This window comes from Aplidium turbinatum, chromosome 9, assembly GCF_918807975.1.
Source record: "Aplidium turbinatum chromosome 9, kaAplTurb1.1, whole genome shotgun sequence".
In the NCBI taxonomy this organism is placed as follows: domain Eukaryota; kingdom Metazoa; phylum Chordata; class Ascidiacea; order Aplousobranchia; family Polyclinidae; genus Aplidium; species Aplidium turbinatum.
In genome coordinates this window covers 1,327,162-1,348,882 of record NC_137480.1, presented here as the reverse complement: position 1 = coordinate 1,348,882, position 21,721 = coordinate 1,327,162, and the positions used below count along the sequence as shown (strand labels likewise).

General features: G+C 37.3%; 1 protein-coding gene and 1 non-coding gene across 4 annotated transcripts in view; one reads left to right on the top strand and one right to left on the bottom strand.

Annotated features, from left to right (window-relative positions):
- Positions 1-21,721, bottom strand: part of LOC145777539 (uncharacterized) — a 138,493-nt gene that overhangs the window by 5,457 nt on the left and 111,315 nt on the right. For all 3 annotated transcript variants that reach the window (XM_082588941.1, XM_082588942.1, XM_082588943.1), the window contains 5 exons: positions 19,290-19,868; positions 18,322-18,764; positions 15,282-15,509; positions 14,215-14,333; positions 1,772-1,997 (listed from right to left, as the gene is read on the bottom strand). In XM_082588941.1, the coding sequence (XP_082445067.1) occupies positions 1,772-1,997; positions 14,215-14,333; positions 15,282-15,509; positions 18,322-18,764; positions 19,290-19,868 (1,595 nt within the window). The remainder of the gene's footprint in view (positions 1-1,771; positions 1,998-14,214; positions 14,334-15,281; positions 15,510-18,321; positions 18,765-19,289; positions 19,869-21,721) is intronic.
- On the top strand, positions 12,798-12,900 carry LOC145777786 (U6 spliceosomal RNA). The gene has a single exon (XR_014290362.1). It is a non-coding gene; the product is annotated as a U6 spliceosomal RNA (small nuclear RNA).

Genomic DNA, 21,721 nt, shown 5'->3' with positions numbered 1-21,721 from the left:
GACGAAATAGGTTGCATCCAGACTCAACATAGAGACATAGCTTTATTTCCAAAAAATGCCAAAGAAAGCATGATCTTATCCTTTTGCTATGCCACCGGATAGCACCATTTCACAGTAATATTCATACCCAAATTTTTGTTTAACATGCTCTCAGAATGCCCCAAATTCAAAAAAATTTTCTGGGGTAGGCCCCCAGAACCTCCGCCGCTGGGTGTCGCCTTCGCGATCACGCCATCAGGCTTCGCCCGCTGACCGTCATCCCACCCCCTCCTCTTTCAAAATACCTACCTACGCTACTGAATTAGATCATTGTCATTGGGGCCCGCAAACATATTTCGCACAGGGCCTGAAATATCCTAAGACCGGCACTGGTTAGAGACACGGCCTTCAACAAAATTAATTACAATAATTCATTAAACTAAAAGGAACTTACTTGGAGGAACTCATTTACAAGAAAAAAAAGACAAAAAAACTTACTTTCTATTCACTTGATGTATTTTATAACTCTTCGAAATGATAGCTGCGAGAAACTGCCAAGTGTGATCACTGAATTTCAAATCACAGCAAAATTCAAAGGTTCACTTTGAAATAAAATAACAAACAATTTCATAAGACTCCAACGAAGGTTTAATGTTTAAGGAAAATAAGCAACAAGAATAACAGGCAGTGGCGTAGCCAAGGGGGGGTTTTGGGGGTTACAACCCCCCCCTTTGGCACGCGTGTGACGTCACGATATTGAGAATGATGCTTTCAATCTAAAAAAAAATTGCCTAATTTTAAACAAAATTGCATTAAAAGAGCAAGTTTTGCCAATACCAAACATTCAAACATCTCAGCCAGGAATTAGCAACAAGAAAACACAGAGCTTTATTTCCGAAAAATGCTTTATTTCCGAAAAATGCCGAAGAAAACATGATCTTATCCTTTTGCTATGCTACGGACAGCACCATTTTACAGGAATATTCCTACCCACATTTTTGTTGAAAATGCTCTCAGAATGCACCAAATTCAAAGTAATTTTTTTCAAAATTTTCTGGGGGAGGCCCCCCAGACCCCCCGCCGCTAGGTGGTCAAAACCCCCCTTTCAAAACTCCTGGCTACGCTACTGATAACAGGGATCGGCCTTAATTACTTGATGGGATGATGTAGGCCTACACTGGAACATGTTTGAAGTTCTTTTTTGTTACATAATAAATGCCGAATTGTAGCTTTACAATGTGCGCACGTTGAGTTACCAATGTAAGAACAGTTTTGACCAGACGTTGCGGTTCAATGCATCAATGCGACAAACACACACTATGGGCTGCGGAATAAACAAAAAGTTATACAAAGATAGATTCTATGCACAAAAATTATGTCACAATGGAAGTACTAGTATTCCAATTTCTCAGTAGGCTACCTATCCAGTCATAGACAGTGATATTGATTTTTAAATGAAGAGAATTGCAACTGTCTTATTTCAATGGGAATGGTATTTCACAGCTTTTACTTCGCCAAAGATGCTTCGTCGGGGCCCTGTTGATATGTAACATGGTAGACGATGGCTGTCGTTATATTCAAAGAATATCTAATGGATCTATTATGATGAACATGTTTTGCGTTTAGAAAAAAGTTATCCAAGCTTTCAGGCATTGTATTATGATCAAGTTTGAACATTAGTATTGCTATTTCAGAGTTGTAGCCTACATATCATCAATCCAGGTGCTTGTAATGGCGTTATGTGATCCGACTATTCATCACTGGTTAGTATACAGAAAAGATGACGTGTTACCTGTTTAGACTGTGGATCAATTTCTTTATTTGCTTGGATTTCTACATAGTTGTATTTATGATCTTTAAGACTCATGAACATCTGCTGTGTCTCCTCTCGTCGGACATCGGCTAACTGCAGGCGGAGACGATCGATAAGTTTTTGTTTGGTTCTAATTTCCTCTTCTCTGAGTTGCTTCTCGAGTTCCACCTTCCGAAGCTGCGTTTTCATCAATTCAGATTTGCTTCTAACAAATAACATTTCAAAACTATGATAACAGCTTAAAAAGTTTCCTAGATCTTCTTGGGAACAAGCTCAAAAGCTTTTGAAGAAACAAGATAAATTAAAAATAATCTTGATTTGAAATGCTGATAAATTTTCATTGGTTGGTTCCCAGACAGCTACTTTATCTGACCCAGACCTGGTATTGTTACTTTGATTCTTACTTCTATCTTACTTTCAGCAATAAAAAATAGCGTTTACCCTCTTGAACATGGAAGTTAAAAATTTTGGACATTTCAAAAACTTTTACTGTTTGTGGTACCTAAACGGGCTACTTTTCTGATAATTACAAAATGCCTATTGCTTCGCTGAAGTCTTCTAGTGTCACATAAGATTTTGATGCAGCTTTTTCAAGACAGACCTGCAAATTTATTGTGTAGATGTGAAATTGAAGGTTGCTGTGTCTTTTTTTTTAACTTAAAAGTATCGTTGGATTTGTAATAGATGAGGATGTATCTCTGGCATAACGTAGGTTACTTTTCGCAGGCTACAATTTGTCTTTATAACACCGGTTTGATAATCCTGCTTGAATACAATTTACAAAGCTGTCAACTTCTTTTGGGAATTAAATGGCCCATCCAAGGATTTAAAATTTAAAAAAATTTTGTGACGTCTTTAGTCTTGGTTTCTTGTAGGGTACGGTACGTAATAGAGTAGGCTACTGGTAGCCTACTGGTAGTTCCAAGTATTTCTCAATCATTGTATGTCACTCTCGATGCTTCTCATCAAGAACAAATCATTTTCGTGTTAAGGTAGGCGATGTTGAACAGCTTCAAGACGTAAAATCTGAAGCTGAAATGATTTCTGTATCACTGAACGGTTTCGATTGTATTGATAGTGTCAACTTGAAAACTGGTGCTGTTTTAGCCAAGCGGGAACTATTTTTGCTTGACAACTGAACCTTAAAGTGCCTCTGACAGGTAAATAAATTCGGTAAATTTACCTAAGATAACAAAAAGATGACACTAACAAACTTCCCTGACCAGCAAATCTTAAAAAATATCAACAGGCTACTAAGTTACACGCTTGCAAACTTTCGTTGACATCGGCGAATCTGGCACTCATTCAATTGCGAAAATAAAAACGGCAACACCGCTGTGACGTCACCGTAAGCGGAAGGATACATTCTTTCTCTGTGGTGACTTGGTAAAGTATAGTACGGCTACTGCAAAACGTGAATGTGTGGGGCTCTGTTGGTCTAACGCATGTGCAAATTAAGAATTACCGAAATGAAAAAGTGAACTTATTATTACTATCAGGTTTCGATCACATAGGTTGAGTTTATTTTGATCAAACAGCATCTCAATTCAATTGAAATTGCAGTTTCGTAGGGCTACAACTTTGATACTTTTTTATTTGTTCTAATCTGGCTATAGCCATTTGCAGTGTAACAATAGTATCTCACAAACAGTAGCCTTAATTTATGGTTGAGGCAATGCCTACAAATTGCTGTTTATGTGTCAGTGACAAAGACCGTGTGCTTTCTTTTCACGCTTTCCCACAAAACAAGGTGCTGAGAAAAAAATGGTCAAAGTTTTCTTCAAGTGTTCGAAAGTGGGATGGGCCATACAAAACTAGTCGCATTATGTTCTCTTCACTTCACTGAAGACGATTTTGTTAATACCACTTAAGTAAAAATGGGCTTGAAGCCTTGAGCGAACTTTATATTTTGAAAAAATCTGCCATACCATCTATAAAAGTAAAGATGCAACCAGTTGCTGATTCCAGCACTTCTAAACAACAACGTTTACAAAAACGTACCCTTGCATAGGTAAAGTAGGCTTTTGCATGTGTAGACTCTGCTATGTAGGCTACGTAACTGTATAACTAAGATTTTGTTAACACTGGCACTGACAACTTGCATTGCGCAAAGCTCACTGCTTGCAGTTTGATGCTCTCGGAAGCAACAATCGGATTGTGCTGCCGTCATGCATTGTTTGGTGAATCCGAAACAACTTTCTAGATCCAGATGGCCGTTACACCGGATTTCAATGGCCAACTGAAGGCACATTATGAGAGAGAACTTTTATTTATTTTTGAATAGTGATGAGGAATTAAATATGAATGATGATTCGTAAATGTCTTCATTTTTCACTTCAAGTATATTTTAGGTTTTGTTGGAAAGGTACGTATCCAGTACAGTTTTATTAAACAGCAAAAAGCAATAAATCTTTGAAAAAGCAACCGCTTGTACCAACTCCGACCAAACTGTGATCCACCAATTACATCTAGGAAGCGTTTGTTTCATCTGTCGTTAACGACGCCCACTTAGGATGACGTAATACCACCAAAGTCGTCCCAGAGCAGTGAAATATGGAGTTTCGCCTGTGGTGGCGCTGCGGAACAGTCGTTTGATATAAATTACGCCCTAACCAGTTGAGCTACGAGGTTAAGATTAAAAAGTTTGCTAAGTATAATTCTGCGCTAGGAAATGCTATAAAAAGTTACTATACTTGGATCCAACCTGTCAGGGGCACTTTAACTTTAAAATCTGCGTTAGCCAGGCATAGGATGTTATATCCAACATAAGTTATCTGGGAAAGTTATAGGTATCAGTCCAAGCACGATCAAAGAAAGTAAATCCTGTATATTTTTTGTTTATGGATCATCATCATCATCATCATCTCCGCCTGCAGCAGATTGCGCATCAACATGAGTTATTTGCTTCAAAGAGTGGCGATTTAGAGCCAGGTCGCCCAGTGTCGCCAAGTTGAGTCCGATCCATGATTGGATGTTGTCTTGCCATCGTTTTGGTTGTCTGCCACGTTTTCTTTTTCCTTCTACTTTTCCTTCTGTGCAAACTTTGCTGATTCCGAATTGTGATCTTTTAGTGTGGCCGAACAGTTTTAAAACTTTTGATTTTATTAACTTATTGCTGCAATTGGATGTAATTTTGTCATAGTTAAACGATCTTCTGTTTTCGTGTGGTCAAGTAGCCTTTTGTCGGTCATGCTTCTCATGATGTGATTTTGGAAGGTAGTGAGTTTTTTCTTTATTTGAGTTTTTTGTTTATGGATGTTGTTGCTTAAATTTAGTTGGAATGCATAACCTTGCCTACAGACAGCGTTGTTCAAATGTCTTATCATTTTTGGAGTAATTGATTATCTGTAAGCTAGTGGCATCTTTAAAGTTATAGCCCAGTCAGACGAAAAATTCTGAAAAACCTTAAGAAAGCTGTCCTATCATCTTGCAAAGAAAATTGACTTCGAGAGGGTAATCAAGGCGTGGTGCAGTCAAACCCAATGTTTTACATTACCCTTTTGCAATTGAAGCTCTAAAGACGTTTCTTCAATGCATCAAGTTGGAACCAACAAGAGCTTGATCGGAAGCTGAGTCAATGCTAAACTAGCCTACAACTAGCAGTTTTAAATTTGTGACTGCTTTGCATTATGTGGATTACGGTCCTAAACAAGATTCACTGATGAATTTAATGAAATAAAAGGAAGATGTAATCTAAGTAAGAGAAGGCTGAGAAGAGTAGGCTACTACTCGCAAGCTAAAGTTGCAGTGGCAATTATAAATTTAAAAGAGAATGATTTTTTTTCCTGAGGACAGAACGCTTTTGTAACTCCACTTAACTAGCTGAATCATTCGAAGGAAATGTATTCTACCGTTCATTGCAAAGGGGATTCGATAGTTGTTGGAATTGACAAATGTATCAACAGACTCAAACATATCGTCAATGAGTTTGAAGTTCCATGAAAATTTCATCGTATGTCTGTTGTGCAGTTGCGGGCATGTGGGACAAATTTAAACCATTTGTAGGCTACAACAATGATATTTTTCAAGACATTTTGGATGAGTTGGTAGCCTACTTTTGACAGAAAGCCACACAGCAAACTTCAGCTGCAAACCAGAACGAACCACCCCATAATCTCTACACAAGGAATCATTGATTGCAACTTTCAAAAGGTTTTTTCAAATAGTTTTGTTATGATTTTTTTTTTGTGTTCCGGTAGCTACCTCCAACGGTTGCGCTTTGAGAACGTGGCTTTAGCAATTAGCCTACTGAAATTTGTAAAGAATTGTTTGCGCTCCAGTAGGTCTATGACTCAAAAACGATTGAAAAGCCTAACTACAGTAGGCTATACATGTTGTGCATCAATTCAGACGTCGCAAAATTTTATCATTTGATGCTATGATCCGTAACTTTGCATTGCAAAAAGTCCAGAAAGGGTTGAATTAAATCAGGGATGTTCAAAGTCCGGCCCGCGCCTGTTGTTGTACAATGTGTTATTTTTGGCCTGCAGACACACAAAAATCATATAAGTTCAACACGCAGTTTTCAGAAAAATTATTGTGGCTGTTGGCCCGCGAACACTTATTATCAAATCTGGCTCGCGTGGGAAAAAGTTTGGACACTCCTGAATTAAATGCTTGGTTGAACTCTTTTCGTTGTCTGTAGGCCTATTGTGTGTTTACAAAGCTTTCTAGACCCAGTGGTGCCGAAGTAGGGGGGGATGGGGGGGATATATCCCCCCCCAATATTTTGGCACCATCCCCCCCAATAATTCAAAAAAAATTATTTGCTATGAAGTTGTAGCCTACTTCGATTTAGTTGTTTGCAAGCATCTCGAATTTGTTTCTCTTATTGATATTTGATCACAGTTCTAAATTGTCTTGGATTTGACGCTAAACAATGAAGGATCTTCAGTGAAGGTATTAAGGACGAGTTGGACCAGGCCACTGGCCACGGCACTGCAGTACTGAAGAAACTGCAGAAAAATATTTGGGACTTGTGCTGATTTTGAAGCCTTTGGCACTTATAGAGCAATTTAGTATCACGTTGCAAGGAGAAAAGCTTGACATTGACTTTTGTGAAGCGCTGTTTCATACCTTGAAAATCACTCGAGAGAAATATCGTGATTTGGAGTTTGAGAACAATTACAAAAATGCACTTTCACTTCCGGAAAAATTTGCTGCTAATTTTATCACGCCTTTGCAAGCTCCACGGCAAAAAAGAGTCCCTGAAGATTGGGTGGAGGCTTGATGGCAGCTACTGCAGACACTCAGACACTCAACTGCATTATAAAATACTTTAAGCTGCAATCAGTTCATGGAAAGAGTTATCTCTGAACAGACCGAACGGTTTGAAAGTAGCCTGAATTGCGATTCGGAAAAGTATAAAGAAGTGGCACAAATTTTCAAGATCGGCTTAGTTCCTGAAATGGTTAAAATTTATCCAGAGCTGAATAGACAATCGATGAGTTATCAAATTGATTCATTCAGCAAGGCAACAGGAGCAAAATCTCTGTACGATGCTAAAAGAGCTTACCAGGCATTGTTCTAGTTGGAAAAACCTCTCTATTCTCAAATACTCCAGCTGATTAAGATCCTCTTTTTGCCCGGTAAGCTCTGCTGCTTGTGTGAGGTCGTTTTCCAATCTCCGTAGATTGAAAACCTGGCTGAGAATTACTTTGGGACAGGAAAAGTTGAACACTAGCATTATTTACAACATTTATCAAAATATTCTTCATGACATCAGCATAAATGACATTGTTTATGAGTTTTCAATGCACACCACCGTAAAACGCAACATGTTCGGTTATAACAAGTTCTTGTGATGTGTTTGAAAGTTATTATTTTTGTCAAAAATTTGCAGATGTTCTTCTGCAGCTTTGATTGTTTTCAGTCTCCTGACTAGTGACTTTGTCCTATAGTGCACTAAGTGTAGTGATTCTAGTGAAGGAAAGGGCAAGAAGAAAAGTACCGTAGCCTATAACTTTTGTTGTTTTTTTGGAAAAACTAAGTAGGCTACCGTATTCATTGGAAGGTCATAGGTTCGAATTCCGCTGGAGGTACCAATTTTTCTTTACTTGTTGCTTAATCTTGCAGCAGTCATTCACAAGAGCACTGGTAGCGCTTTTTTCTCCATGATTTCATGTCTGTAAGTTATATTATGCTGTTAGCAGCTAATTTACCAAGGTCCGGTGATTGTTTAATAAACTTAATACCGGTACCAAGAAAATTGTGTATAAAAGTATGTATCCCCCTCAATGTTCAAAATCGTCTAAAATTTGATAAAATTTAGATTTATCCCCCCCAATCCTCAACTAACTTCGGCACCACTGTCTAGACCAAATAGTTAGCCTCAATGGCATTTTTGCTGCAAGTGTAATCCAGTGATTATTATGATTTTTACATTGAACGAAGTTCTTTTCATGCTGAGGAAAGTAGGCTAATTTCAGCTTAACACGAACATGCAACGCAATATTTGCTAAAAAATATTATGGGGCCCATTTTTCGTATTGTTTCCCGACCAGTGCTGACTTCTCTCGGAGGCCCTGATTAGGCCTACAGTATTTCATGAGATTTATGATTTACTTATGAGAAAGAATCTTCTGGTAGTTCCCTTCCCCTTCACGAATTAGTTTATAGCTAATAAGTCAATAACCTACTTCTAGAATCAATGCTGTAGATCAGGGGTGTGCAACCTTTTCTACAGGAGGGCCAGATATAAATAACTGGATGAAACCGCGGGCCGCATGTTTATTTAGCATATGATTTCTAGTAGTTGCAGGCACAAAAAAGTAGGTTTTTGTTATTCACATGGTATTATTAGGGGATCTCCTTGCAGAAATAATAAGTTAAGACGTATAAATTTCTGAAGAAAACTGCTATTCAATTCTATTGTCACACAGTCTTTAAAAGAGTTCAGTAAGAATTTTGCAGCTGGCTTCTTTTCCCCACGGCTTTTTCCAAATTTACTTTAATGGAAGGGCTCGCAATTCAAAGTCCATTTTCCAAGTGTTTGTCTGTCAGAACCGATCGATAGAGAGATTTTATGACGCTATTTTAGAAAAAAATTATACGTTGAGTCAAAAAGAGCCATTTTTGAAGCCATGAATTTTTTCAAATGTGGAAAGTCATCTTGGTTGAGATGTTTTCGGTAAAAATCGCCAAGATTCATTTCTAAATCTAAAATAATGCTTTCAAATCTGTTTTCTCTTGCAGGTCAATCAATTCAAGTTGGATATCACCTGGTGCTTTGTCAATGTCTGTGTTGAATGGCGAAGAGAATATACCAAACAAATGTTCATGAGATTTAAAGTCCTTGAAACGAGCCAAAAATTCATACAACAATTTTTCAAGTTGGTCTGCAAATTCAGTTTTCTTCTCAGGATGCATTCCATAGTCTCTCAAAGTTGAAAAGTGGAAACGATTTCCTGTTTGTAGGCTATGTGGCTTTCCAAAGTCGTAATTTGTTCATAAAGTCTTTTATGTGACCATACATTTCATTCGCATGCTGTTTTTTTGCTGCAGTCTTGTATTGAGTTCATTCAATTGTTTTTTTGCCCTTTTTTAATTGTTTTTGTTTTTCTTTCCGTAGCCTACCTCTACTTCTTTACTTCTAATTTTAACAAATTTGCTATTTTAACTGGTTCAACAAATTTGGCAAGGAATGGGCCGCTAGGCTGAAGTTGTTCTAATCCAACTGCTTGTAGGCTAGGCCTACATTAGGCAACTGCTAAATTTGACGCAAGCCGGCTCTACAAAAGGTCTTAAGAGATCATACAAAATGGCGATAAAGCCAGAGACGAGAGCAGGGCTCCGCCTCTGATTTGCTGACGTTCCAAATAATTAAATACAATGGATTAGCGGTGGCCGGTTGGAAATTTCTAAAATGGTTAACAGAAGGTGCGAAATTACAATAATCCAGTCCACAATGAATTGTTCACATGTACCAGACAAAACTAAATTATAAACACGTTTCGCGGGCCGCACACAATTCAAAATTGGTACATTTTTGCGGGCCGCACAATTTTTCTTCGCGGGCCACATTTGGCTCGCGGGCCGCACGTTGCACACCTCTGCTGTAGATAGACACTGTTTTCAGATTTTTCCTGTCCATGTAGTCTAAGCTTATTTTTGGAATTTGTATTTGAAGAATAACCTCATTGCCATGTTTTAGGGCCTCTGTAAATAGATTTCTAATGGGAGAAAGCAATTTTTCTGTGATTATCTTAGTAACTATAAGGAGCTTCGCCCCCCAGGGCCCAGACCCCAACAATTTGTCAAAATCCAAGTCGAGTTACATTTTACCTAAAAACAATGGTTCGATACTGATATATTTTACCTTTCGTGTTGCGTATGAAATAACTTATTTCAGCTTTTTCCAACTTTCGCTGAGTGTCTGAGTAAAGATTTCAAAAATAAAACATCTTTTTTGTTCCATTCCTCAGGCGGCACGATAAGTTTCAACATCACAAAGGTTGGAAAAACGAAGACAATTTAGCCCATAAAATTTCTATCAGACTGTTAACCGCTTGCTAACAGTCTGATTGAAGATATTTAAACTTACTTTTTCTCAATTATAACCACTGACCACCGCTGACCGCCGTTACCTACGATAACCGCAAAACAATCGTGTTTAGGCCTAGCCTACTATGTTACAATGAACGTCTAATATGTTATTGTTTACAAAACTAGATTAAAAAGATAGAGTGCGCCAATTTATTGGAGAATCTATAAATCAGAATATTACATTGGTATAACCATAACATCCTGTTGAGAATATAAGCGAGAAACCTCAAAATGTGAAAAAAGGACATTTGAGCATTTTTGAATGTTCTCGGAGGACCATTAATCTTTCTTGAAAAAGAGGACAAACCTCTTAAGAGAGGACAAATGGTAGCTCTAGTCTGATTTTGTCACTGGAATGCGTTAACTAATAGTTGGAAAAAAAATTGCAACATTCCTGTTTTCACATGTTGCCAGTAGCCTACTTGTTGTCGCTTGTGCAACGCTTTGCCAATAGTTAAGTCAATAGTCATCGATTAAAGAAGAGACAAATGGATGATGATGATACCATATAGGCTAACTCTAAACTGACACCTTGATAACCCTGCATTCAAGTGTGTGTCAAGCTTATAAACGATTTCAGTTTTAGACCTGCACAGTGCACATATTTCTGGGCGGTAGGCTATTTTGCAACTGAAAACGTTTATTGGTTTAAGACATAGACTTGAATGCAGGGCTATCGAGATCAAGCAACTTTGCAGGATTCATCAGCATACCACGCAGTAGGCTACCGGGGCTTGGAACGCAGGTGTCAGCTTAGATTCAGTCTATGTCGTATCATCATTATCTATTTGTCTCTTCTTTAATAGATGAAACCTGGCGTTTGTCCACGCTAGTAGGGGTCCACCAGTTTTTGCAGCTCTTTGTCCATGCTTTCCGGTTATTGGAGTTAATTTTATCCGGATTTCTTGCAATGATGTCTTCTATCACCAATTCAAACCATCTCTTGTTTGGTCCCCCAAAATTTCTTCCTGTAGATAGAAATCTTTTTTGCCATTAGCCTGGTCATCAGACGTACGTTCCACACGCCCATACCACCGCAAACGGTGACTTCTAAGAAACTCAGGAATATTTTTTACTTGTATCATCTCATGAATACTTTCTAATTTTATCTTTCAAGTTTTTTTTTACACATCATTCGGGCCATTCTCATTTCTGTTGCTTCCATCTTATTCATATCTTCGATCATTATAGCCCATCTTTCAGCTCCGTAGCACATTGTAGCCTACTTCTTATGCACGTCTTATTGCCTAAACAATGCTTCTCATTTTCCGGAAAAGTAGCATACTCGTCCAACACAGAATCCCGGACACTTCCTTGAATATTTTCTACCAGATCTTATATCATTGAATCTTGCACTTTTCCATCCATACTCAGGACATCTTTGAGGTGGCAGAACGTTTCATCCACTTCCAGTTTATGTCTTTCGTTTTCCTTCTCTCGAAAACGTTTGCTTTTACAGTCTTCTATTCTTAACCTATGGATATTCGGACACGATTGGGATTAACACAAGGGCAATACCAAATTAAGACATCAACAAGACAACATGAGCTACCTTTGTTGAACACCTTTGAAACACCTTTCGTTGAACACCTTTTGTTGTACACCGTTTGTTGAACACCTTTTGTTGAACACACTTTGAACACCTTTGTTGCTACTACAGTGCGGTAGTATCTCAGATTCCATTAGGCTAAAAGTTACTTTTACCAAAACCTGTAGCCTATTAGAAAAGCCTGGACCAAGAACCATCACGTATGTAACAAAATGATCTAGTTCAGGGGTCACCAACCTTTTTTGCATACGGGCCCTTTTGGCACTAAGGAGAGATGTGGCGGCCGCACTAATAAAATTTTGGTAGGTTGACTCTTATGCTAGAAAAGAACGCATTTTGTACCCAATATCCAGCGTTACATGTTGTTAATATTTATCTTAGATTACCGCAGAAACAAAATTAGTCGAACAAGTACGCTACTGCCAGGCCAAGCTCCTTTTACAACACTTTTGATTTTTTTCAACAATACCTAATAAACAAGGCCACTTGTTTTGCGCACTTATAGCTAGGCGAGCGGTTTCATCAGAATATTTATCGCCAAGCAAAGAGTGGTGTTGTCACTTCGCTTCACAAAAGATATCCTGCAATTAACAGTTTCTGTAAACAAGGAAATGTTTGAAACATCGCAATACAGGCAACAATAGTGACCTGCAAACATATCAGCGAAAAATAGGCTTCAATAACAGGGAAAAAGAAAGCAGGCACCATGAAACAAATGCTTGTGGAAGTCACCGAAAAATCGTAATTCTATCGTAATTCATGAACAGTCTTCCCTTTAAAAAAGCAATGAGTTGGTTTTTCATCCTTTTTGTGAGAGTCTGTAAAATCGTCTTTCTTTTGTTATAGACAACTGCCACTTGCGATGCTTATCAGCGTGGCAAGAATTTGTTGATTAACAACATTTTGCAGAACTTGCTTCGGCAGTAGATATACTAAAATTGGAACGATACAGAGAAGATTAGCATGGTCCCTGCGCAAGGATGACACGCAAAATCGTGAAGCGTTCCATATTTCTTTTAAAAAATTTTTTTGCAGTTCTAAGCTAAATATTTTCATAATACAATCAGAAAAAGTCTTTAAATTTATATATAATATTTTGCCAATTTATTATAAATGAAGTTGGCACACCGACCTATTTTGCCAACAAAAACTTGCATAAAGAGAACACTGCTCGTGAAACACAATAACGGTGAAACGCACACTAGTGTTTACATGACATTTGTAAACTTAAAATAAGCAACCCTATGCTCACAGACATTTTCGAAATTCGAAAACAGACGTTTTAATCAACCACTGGGACAGTGTGGCTGGACATCGCATTGGAATAGTTTTAAGCAACCCCCACCTAGAACTACAATCTGATTGGTAGGTCGGTGGAATCGTATGCAAAGCGAAAATATGTTTCCCGAAAAGTTTTTTTGCTTTCGTGCTCTTTAACTTCCCAAGAAAAGTATTTTTGGTTATACTTGTACGCTGATACCTTCCGCGGGCCGCAGCGATACAGCGTGGCGGGCCGCATGCGGCCCGCGGGCCGCCAGTTGGTGACCCCTGATCTAGTTAATTTGTATTATCACTCGCATAAAAACTGTACAAACAATGGCAAATTGCAATTTTGCCATTTTGCAAGAAAAGCAGGTGTTGCCATTCGAAAAAATTATTAATTGTTTTGAGCTAAATTCAATAACACATGTCATTCAACAACTCAAGCATAGTTTTATGTTTTGGTTAATTAAAGAAAACTTTTCACATTTATAAATTAATTATTTTGTAAGACAAAAAAGGTTTAAAATAGATAATATTATTTTATATAGCAACACTGCATGAAAATATCTGTAATCACTGAGTGGTCAAGGGGTATGTTCAAGGGGTTAAACAACGGTCCACAAGCATAAATTTGGGCTGTTTGGAATTGTATTATCATGGTCCATATTTTCAGCCCATAGAGCATGACTTTTTGCCAAAATAAATCCCCCCCCCCCCTTCTGGTAAGGATGTAGTCAGATCCGTACCCGAATTTGGTAAAGGTCTGGAACAGATGAAGTGACTGTTTGGGTTCGAAGTTGTTGTACGATTACTTTACACATACAGCACAATAAAAGATGATTTGCAATAGATAGAGTTTTGCTTTTTGCGACATGATCGTTACTTACTTCACAATTCCTCATAGCGCATGGCTATAATTGACTATAAGGAACTGTGTTCCGAAAGCTAGTGCAATCCGCCACTACAACAGCAAACTCGCAGCACCAAGCTAAAACAGGTCGTTAATATCTACATTATGAAAAAATTTATGAAAAAAGATGATTTGCTTTGATTTTATGCTGATAACCTTTGATCTGCCATGTATTCACAAAGCACTTCTGATGCTCCATTAAGCTGGGCGATCATCTTTCCTCCGTCTTTTCGATAAGAAGAAGCAAGTCCATTTTCATTTAACCAATCTTGTCTCTGAAAACATTTTGAAATAATTTCAAAATGATTTTTAAAAAAATGATAGATTGGCACGATAGGCACAATTTTTTCTGAACCTTCAACTTTGTTATCCCAAGAATGATTGATAAATTGAAGCAATAGCATAACGCAAATCAAAATTTTTAAGATTATGAATAAAGGTTCCATGCAGTGATGCATACTCTACAGCATTAGCAAACACGTATCTCCAAACACAACAAGAGGAAAAGCATATAATTCAATAGACAAAATCGCCGGAATTCTCCGTCATCACTGGTGATTGGTTTTATGACGTCATCGCTGCGACCGCGCCTGCGAACTTACCCATCGAACTTCTTAGCCATAAGATAACTCGCAAATGAAGTGACTTTGAATCAGAGTTAGATCAATTACACAGATTTCATGTCAATTACATTGTTCTAAAATTTTCAAATTACAATTACTTCCAAATGTAGGCTAAGTAATAAGTATTTACACGTTTCAATTATAAAATGTTTCAATATTTATGTTCATCGATGATTTTTCAGTTTTTGGTCTTATCAAAAACAATTAGAATTGCATTTGATAAAGATTTGGTTGTACTGCCCTGTACTGTCCAAATTATTAACCATTTTTGAAAAAAACAGCATTTCTTTAACTTACTGTATGTGTATACTAGTCTATATACACTGATAGTTATGAAATACTTATTAAATCATTTTAGGGTTAGTTATTTCATAAGCATTTGATCATTATCAGTGTGTGCTGATTTTATGGTCTTTCGTATATCTTGGACTTTCGATTAATTTTTAAAACGCGGTGTTCTATTTTTATCAATTTGGAACTTTTCAGGAAAGTTGCATATCAGGAGTTTAGGATGGTTGTGAGAGTGCCTCAGTGGCCAGCTGACCAGTGTCGCGGTTTCAATCAGAGACAATCTTATATTGTTGTCAATGGCTACTCTACCTTTCCAATATCTTTCTGCAGCAAATTATTAATCACATGTTGTGCTTTCCTTAGTTCATTTTCCGTTTTCTGTAATTCCTTATAAGTTTTGTCTAATTTTGTTTGACGCTTGGCGCGGTCAAGGTCGAAGGTCATCTGCAAGGATTCTATCTCATCCTCCATCCGCTGCTTCTCCTCCTTGATTGCATCTGCCAGGTTATTGTTCATCAGATTGAAGAAGTTGCCAACCTAAACGGCAAAAAAGTCAACACAACAGGGCTTTATCTCCCAACTGGCAAGAACTTTAAAAATGTGACGAGTCATGCACAAGGAGCTTTTACATCATCAAACAACTGAGCCAATAAAATTACTTTCCCTTTATCCAATTGACCATGGTGCCATAATAAAAGAAAAAGGATAACTACGCAATTTTATGTTTGCAAGAGTAAATGCATTCAACCAGACCACGAGATATCACCACCACCATACTAGATATATGACTTCAATTGTATATCTTCAGTTAAGTGGTTGCTGTTGCACTGATGACGTTAAATATTTGCTTAACATTGACATAAACCAGGCATCTCAATTAGTTTGCCTGGAATTAGTTTCCAGTAGGCCAGAAAAATCTTGTCAGGTTATAAGTATAATAATAACATAAAATAGAAAGTATTTTATATAATGTCTATAATTTACATCCAATACAGATATCACTTTATAAAACTTCTACAATCTGTTTCACCCTAAAAGGTAGATCATCAGAAGGTCCTTATTCAAATAGAATTATATTTGAATAAGGACCTTCTGGTGATCCCCCTTTTCAGGGTGAAACAGGCTTCAGAGGTTTTAGAAAGTAATAACTATATTTGATGTAATTTTCTCTGCTTGGCTTTTTGCTTGGCATTGAGCATTTTTGTAGTGTTAATAGTATTTATTGCATATTTATTGTATATAATTTATATAATGTTAATTAATTTTTTAATATTTTAAACATTTTATAATATGCTTTTACAATATGTAAAAAAGTTTTTATATTAGGCTACGTGGGCAACCAAAAGTCAATAAGCGCAACATATTTCTGCCTTGTTTGAAGTTTATAAAACGTTCATAAAGTAAACTTTCAAGCTGATACGACGAAGGGTTTCAAAGTTACCAAGTAAAAAAAAATTACTATTGGATCAAATTTTCTTTTTGGGTAATTTTTCTTCTCTTTTTTGATATTTTATTAATGCAATTTTAGTACAGAGGTGATTTTTTTTAACCATAGACAAATAAAACCTAACAACCAGAGGGCATTTAACATAATAACATGAAAATAAACTAAAAATTACAAACGTTTTCAGCCATACACATGTTAGCCCTTTTCAAGTAACCACCTGACTGATGTTCTTCATAAATTATATTAACAGATCTGATCTACATAGACAAAAATGGAAAAAATAAACGCATAAGAACAAAACGGCAAGGCAGAGAAGAGGCAAAATCACATGACGCTTAATTGCATAAGAAAAAGCACAAATCAATGATGCAAAATTACGTGAAAACATTCAGCAGATACGAGGCGCCTGCAGCAAACACCTGCCTATTGAGACGAGCAGTGCAAGATTTTATGATTAAAGCCACATGGGTTTTAACATCAAATTCGGTGAAGCATTCAAGTATAATTTTAAAAGACTCCAGGGATGGCTCATTGTTTGAGCAAGGTTGACAATCGAGTATATGATCTTCAATGGCCATCTTTAATCATCTACACCTTGCCGTTTCTTTCTTATGCGTTTATTTTTTCGATTTTTCTGTACGTAGATCAGTTTCTGTAATTTCAATTCATGAAGAGCATCAGTCGGTTGGTTACTTGAAAAGGGCTAACATGAGTATGGCCGAAAACGTTTGTAATTTTAGTTTATTTTCATGTAATTATGTTAAATGCCGTCTAGTTGTTAGGTTTTATTTGTCTATTTTATTAATGCTACAGCATGAATTAATTTTTTGTTGTAATTTCTGTTGCAATTCTGACGCAATAATTCGTTTGCTGCAATTTGTGAGGTGATATTCTTGGTTTGCCCACAACTGGACGATTGAATAGTAGGTTAGGTGTGGAAAGCGGTATTTTTTAGGAGGTGATATTTAAGCATATTTGCACAGCCGGTTGAGGTACTTCCAAGCAACCTCTGCATCAGTGGAGAGAAGCATCTTCAAAAATGTTGGAAAGAGACAGAAACTTCAAAAGCGATAATGTGAAACAGCAGCCTACTTAATGATGCACTACACAGCAGCCTACTTAATGATGCACTACATAGCAGCCTACTTAATGATGCACTACACAGCAGCCTACTTAATGATGCACTACACAGCAGCCTACTTAATGATGCACTACACAGCAGCCTACTTAATGATGCACTACACAGCAGCCTACTTAATGATGCACTACACAGCAGCCTACTTAATGATGCACTACACAGCAGCCTACTTAATGATGCACTACACAGCAGCCTACTTAATGATGCACTACACAGCAGCCTACTTAATGATGCACTACACAGCAGCCTACTTAATGATGCACTACACAGCAGCCTACTTAATGATGCACTACACAGCAGCCTACTTAATGATGCACTACACAGCAGCCTACTTAATGATGCACTACACAGCAGCCTACTTAATGATGCACTACACAGCAGCCTACTTAATGATGCACTACACAGCAGCCTACTTAATGATGCACTACACAGCAGCCTACTTAATGATGCACTACATATTTATTTCTTGTGTTTTTTCTTGTGGCTTTCGTTACCTGTTTAAGTGTTCAATACTTCTGGTGTCTTTTAGTGTTCCACGCTTTTATGTTTTGTTATTTCATCAGAAAAAAGACGTTCTTAATGGTTGATTTCAAATATGCTTTGTGTTTCACATTTGAGTTACAAGGGCAGAAAGTTATTGTTCAAAATTAGGTTACAAATTGTAACATATAAAGTTAAAACTTCAGCTTTTTGGTCAGAAATTGGTTGCGCTGCTGATGTTAAAACAATTAATCGGCAAGCAAAGCCAAAACTGAGAAGCTCACCATTCCAGAAATGTTTTTCACAAACATCTCCGCCTGATGGATGGAAGAGTTTTTAACACCCAGAAGGTTGGGAACATCTTCCTTCTTGCGATTCAGAATCAGCTTTTCTTTTCCTTCCATTTCTAGTGTTTTTCTCATCTTGCGATGCTGGCCGCCACTTGAGCTCGAAGGCCGCGCGGATTGCTCTGTGCTTGCTGATGGTTGATCGGGCGATGACGTGTGCATTTTCACATCTTCGAAGGATCGCTCATGCGTGAAGCTACTCAGCTTAAAAATTCTTGGATGCGCTGACATCTCAGTGCTGCTTCGTAATTCCATGCTTCCATCTTGTCCCATATTTAAGAAGGAAGATTGGCGACGCTCGCCAAATCGGGCTTTTTGTTTCTTTGTCTGTTTTTCCAGAACATTTTGTTTATCCAAAACGCTCTGGTCTGAGTCAGTTCCTGCGCAATATGAACAAGCGTTGTACGCCCGATAAGCAATGACACGTTCAAAGCGATCTCTTGTTACCCCAATATCAGGTTTGACATTTTGTTGGATGTAATCAAACCCACGTTTCATAGTTTCAATTACAAAGCTCAGGAAGTCACCGGTAAAATAAAAACTAAGACAAACACAAATCTAATAAATACGGAATTTTATCTTTCCATCAGCATATACGTGTCTCTATCTGTCATAACCGTTAGTATGTAGCATGTTCATTGAAAGCAGGCTGCCTCTGCCTCAGAATACTTCTTTTCGATAGATCTTCTCATTTGAGTAAATTTTATCCTAGAACTGAGAATGCTCATATTGAGTATCATACACTTGCAGAAGCTTTCAACTATTTACGAAGAGCGTTCATCGAGCTTAACAATTTAGACTTTCTATTTGCTACCATACAACTGTTGGATTGAACGGGTGTTTGAAAGCATTGTACAAGTATTGACAAAGTGAAAGGGAAGCGATGCTAAATTTAGTAACCTCACCAGATACTTGTTGATTTTCGCTGCGTCGCCTCGGCATCGGGTCGTTGCTCGCATCTTCTCTATTTTTAAAAGCTTTCTGATTTTTTGTCATCACTTCACCTCCGGCAGAAGGATTCAAGAACGAAGCGTCCATGTTAAAAATCGAAGGAGATCGAGTTTTGCTTGGTTCTTGGTCCATTTGGTTCGGATCGCTTGCAGGGAGAGATTCCCTTGAAGAGGGAGGTTGAACGCTCGATTGCTGATGATCTGATGAAGTTCTAATACCGGAATTGCGTCGGATATGTGCGGGACCATACTTGTGGCTTGGATTCCTGTTTCTCACCTTTGATCCATCTTGTATCTGAAGCACATGAGGTAGCTTAAGCAAAGAAGGGTTGGTCACAGCATTCTGGCCTGTAAGGTGTTTGTCAAAGGATCTCCCTGAATTATGCTTGCCGGTCATGGAGAGCTTCGTGTGGGCGCTTTGAGGATCAGGAATTCCAACTCCAAGAAATCCTTTTGACGAAACATTCTCCAAAGCGAGGAGAGATGACTTTTGACGGTGTGGTGTATAAGAAGTTGTTGAAGAAAACTCCTTTTCTGGAAAACAATTTAAATTAGCAAACAAACTTACACAGTGGATGTGACTTTGCAAGCATAATAGGCTATATAAATTTCTATACTCTGCTTTGAACGTTTCGTAAAGTTTGTGTTAACAAATTAATTTCAGAGCCATGACAACATAATTATGGCACTTATCGTTTTACAAAAGAAAAAAATCTGCAAACATTTTGCGTTGTACATTAATGTCCTCTTCTTCAGCCATCTGAAAAACTGATTCACATGGCACAGGAATAAGAACAACTACCAGAAAATAAATTATGTATTATGTCATAAAAACGATAACCCATAATGATTAACGACGGGCAACAGAGAAACAGTTCTTCTGATATACAAAGTAGCTATTGAGGCCTGTACTCCAAGGGTGGATATTTGTGTCTACTGTCTATTGAGAAAAGCATTTGCGATCAATCTCAAAGATATAGCATTGAAGATGAAGGCAGATATAGCACTGAAGATAAAAACAGCATAAATTATAACTTACTGTTTTTTCGAAAGTTATACTATAATTTTCGAAAAAATTGCTAAACATGAGTTTAGCATCTACATTTTGCAGACTTTATTTTTGATGAAATCTCAAAATCTTCAACAAAAGTTGACAATAGACAATTTTGTATGTCATCCTCAAATGGCAGGCTACTTTTTTGCTTCAAATAATCAAATTTAAATTCATAGTCCATAACTTAACGAAACCAAACATGTGATCGTGATCAAGTTCATTGCTAGATTAATTCTAAATTCTTATTACTAAAGAACAAATTAACAATCAATTAGATCTAGCTTACCTATTGGATGTGAGAAAGAAAAAATGTTCAACACCCAAAGACCATTTATACTTGCATTGTTTGCTTTCCTTGTAAGAACCGAAATAAAGCACTTTAGGTGTTGAAATTTGAACGGCTAAGTTTGATGGCGGAATATGGAGTTACAATGTTCATAGCGGATGTGTCGCCTTTCACACAAGCATAGCCGTAGGAGATGGGGGGGCAGGGGGGGCGGTCGCTCCCCCGCTGAAAAAAAACGCCGCGAATTTGGGCAAAAATCTGCACTTATTTGGGCAAATCAATCTTATCATGATATTTCGACATTTTACCAGTTTAGAAACTTTACGTAATTGTTATAATTTATGAGATATATACATTAATATTTTCCAATCAATGTAAAATGCATTTTCATCGATTTTGAAAATTGTTGCATGTGGTATTGCAATTTGGGCACAATGATAAGTTTCGATTCAACACCACCTGCAAAAAGTAAAGTGTAAAAGAACATAATTGGCAAGCAAAGTTAAGCTTATTAGTACCGATATTCACCAGCATGTACTTAGGCTGCATTTCTTCACAGGTGAGATTTCTAAGCTTGCTGGGTAGCCTGCTAATAACCTTATGAGGTTTTTGCTTATTACTTTATGTGCATTTTGTATGTAATATATACATTAACATTTTTCTTTAAATGTTAAATGTAGTGTCATCAATTTTGGAACTTTTGTATTTGTTATATTGCAATTTGGGCAGAATGTTAAGCTTCGATTCACGATTCAGTATATATCTGCAGAGTGTCAATGTAAAAAAATGCAATTAGCAAGCAGAGGTACCGGTAAGCTTATCACTGAAGTTCATTTGGAATTAGGATATACACTACATTTTTTTGCTGGTGGAATTTTGAAACCCTGCTTTGTACTGGTAATCTTATGAGGTTTTTTGCTTCTTTCTCTATATTCTACTAATGTATGATAGCCTATTTATTTGTAAAAATATTTGGGCAAAAATGTTCAGTTATTGGGCAAATCAATCTTACCATGAGTTTTCAAAATCTTTCTAGTTTAGGAATTT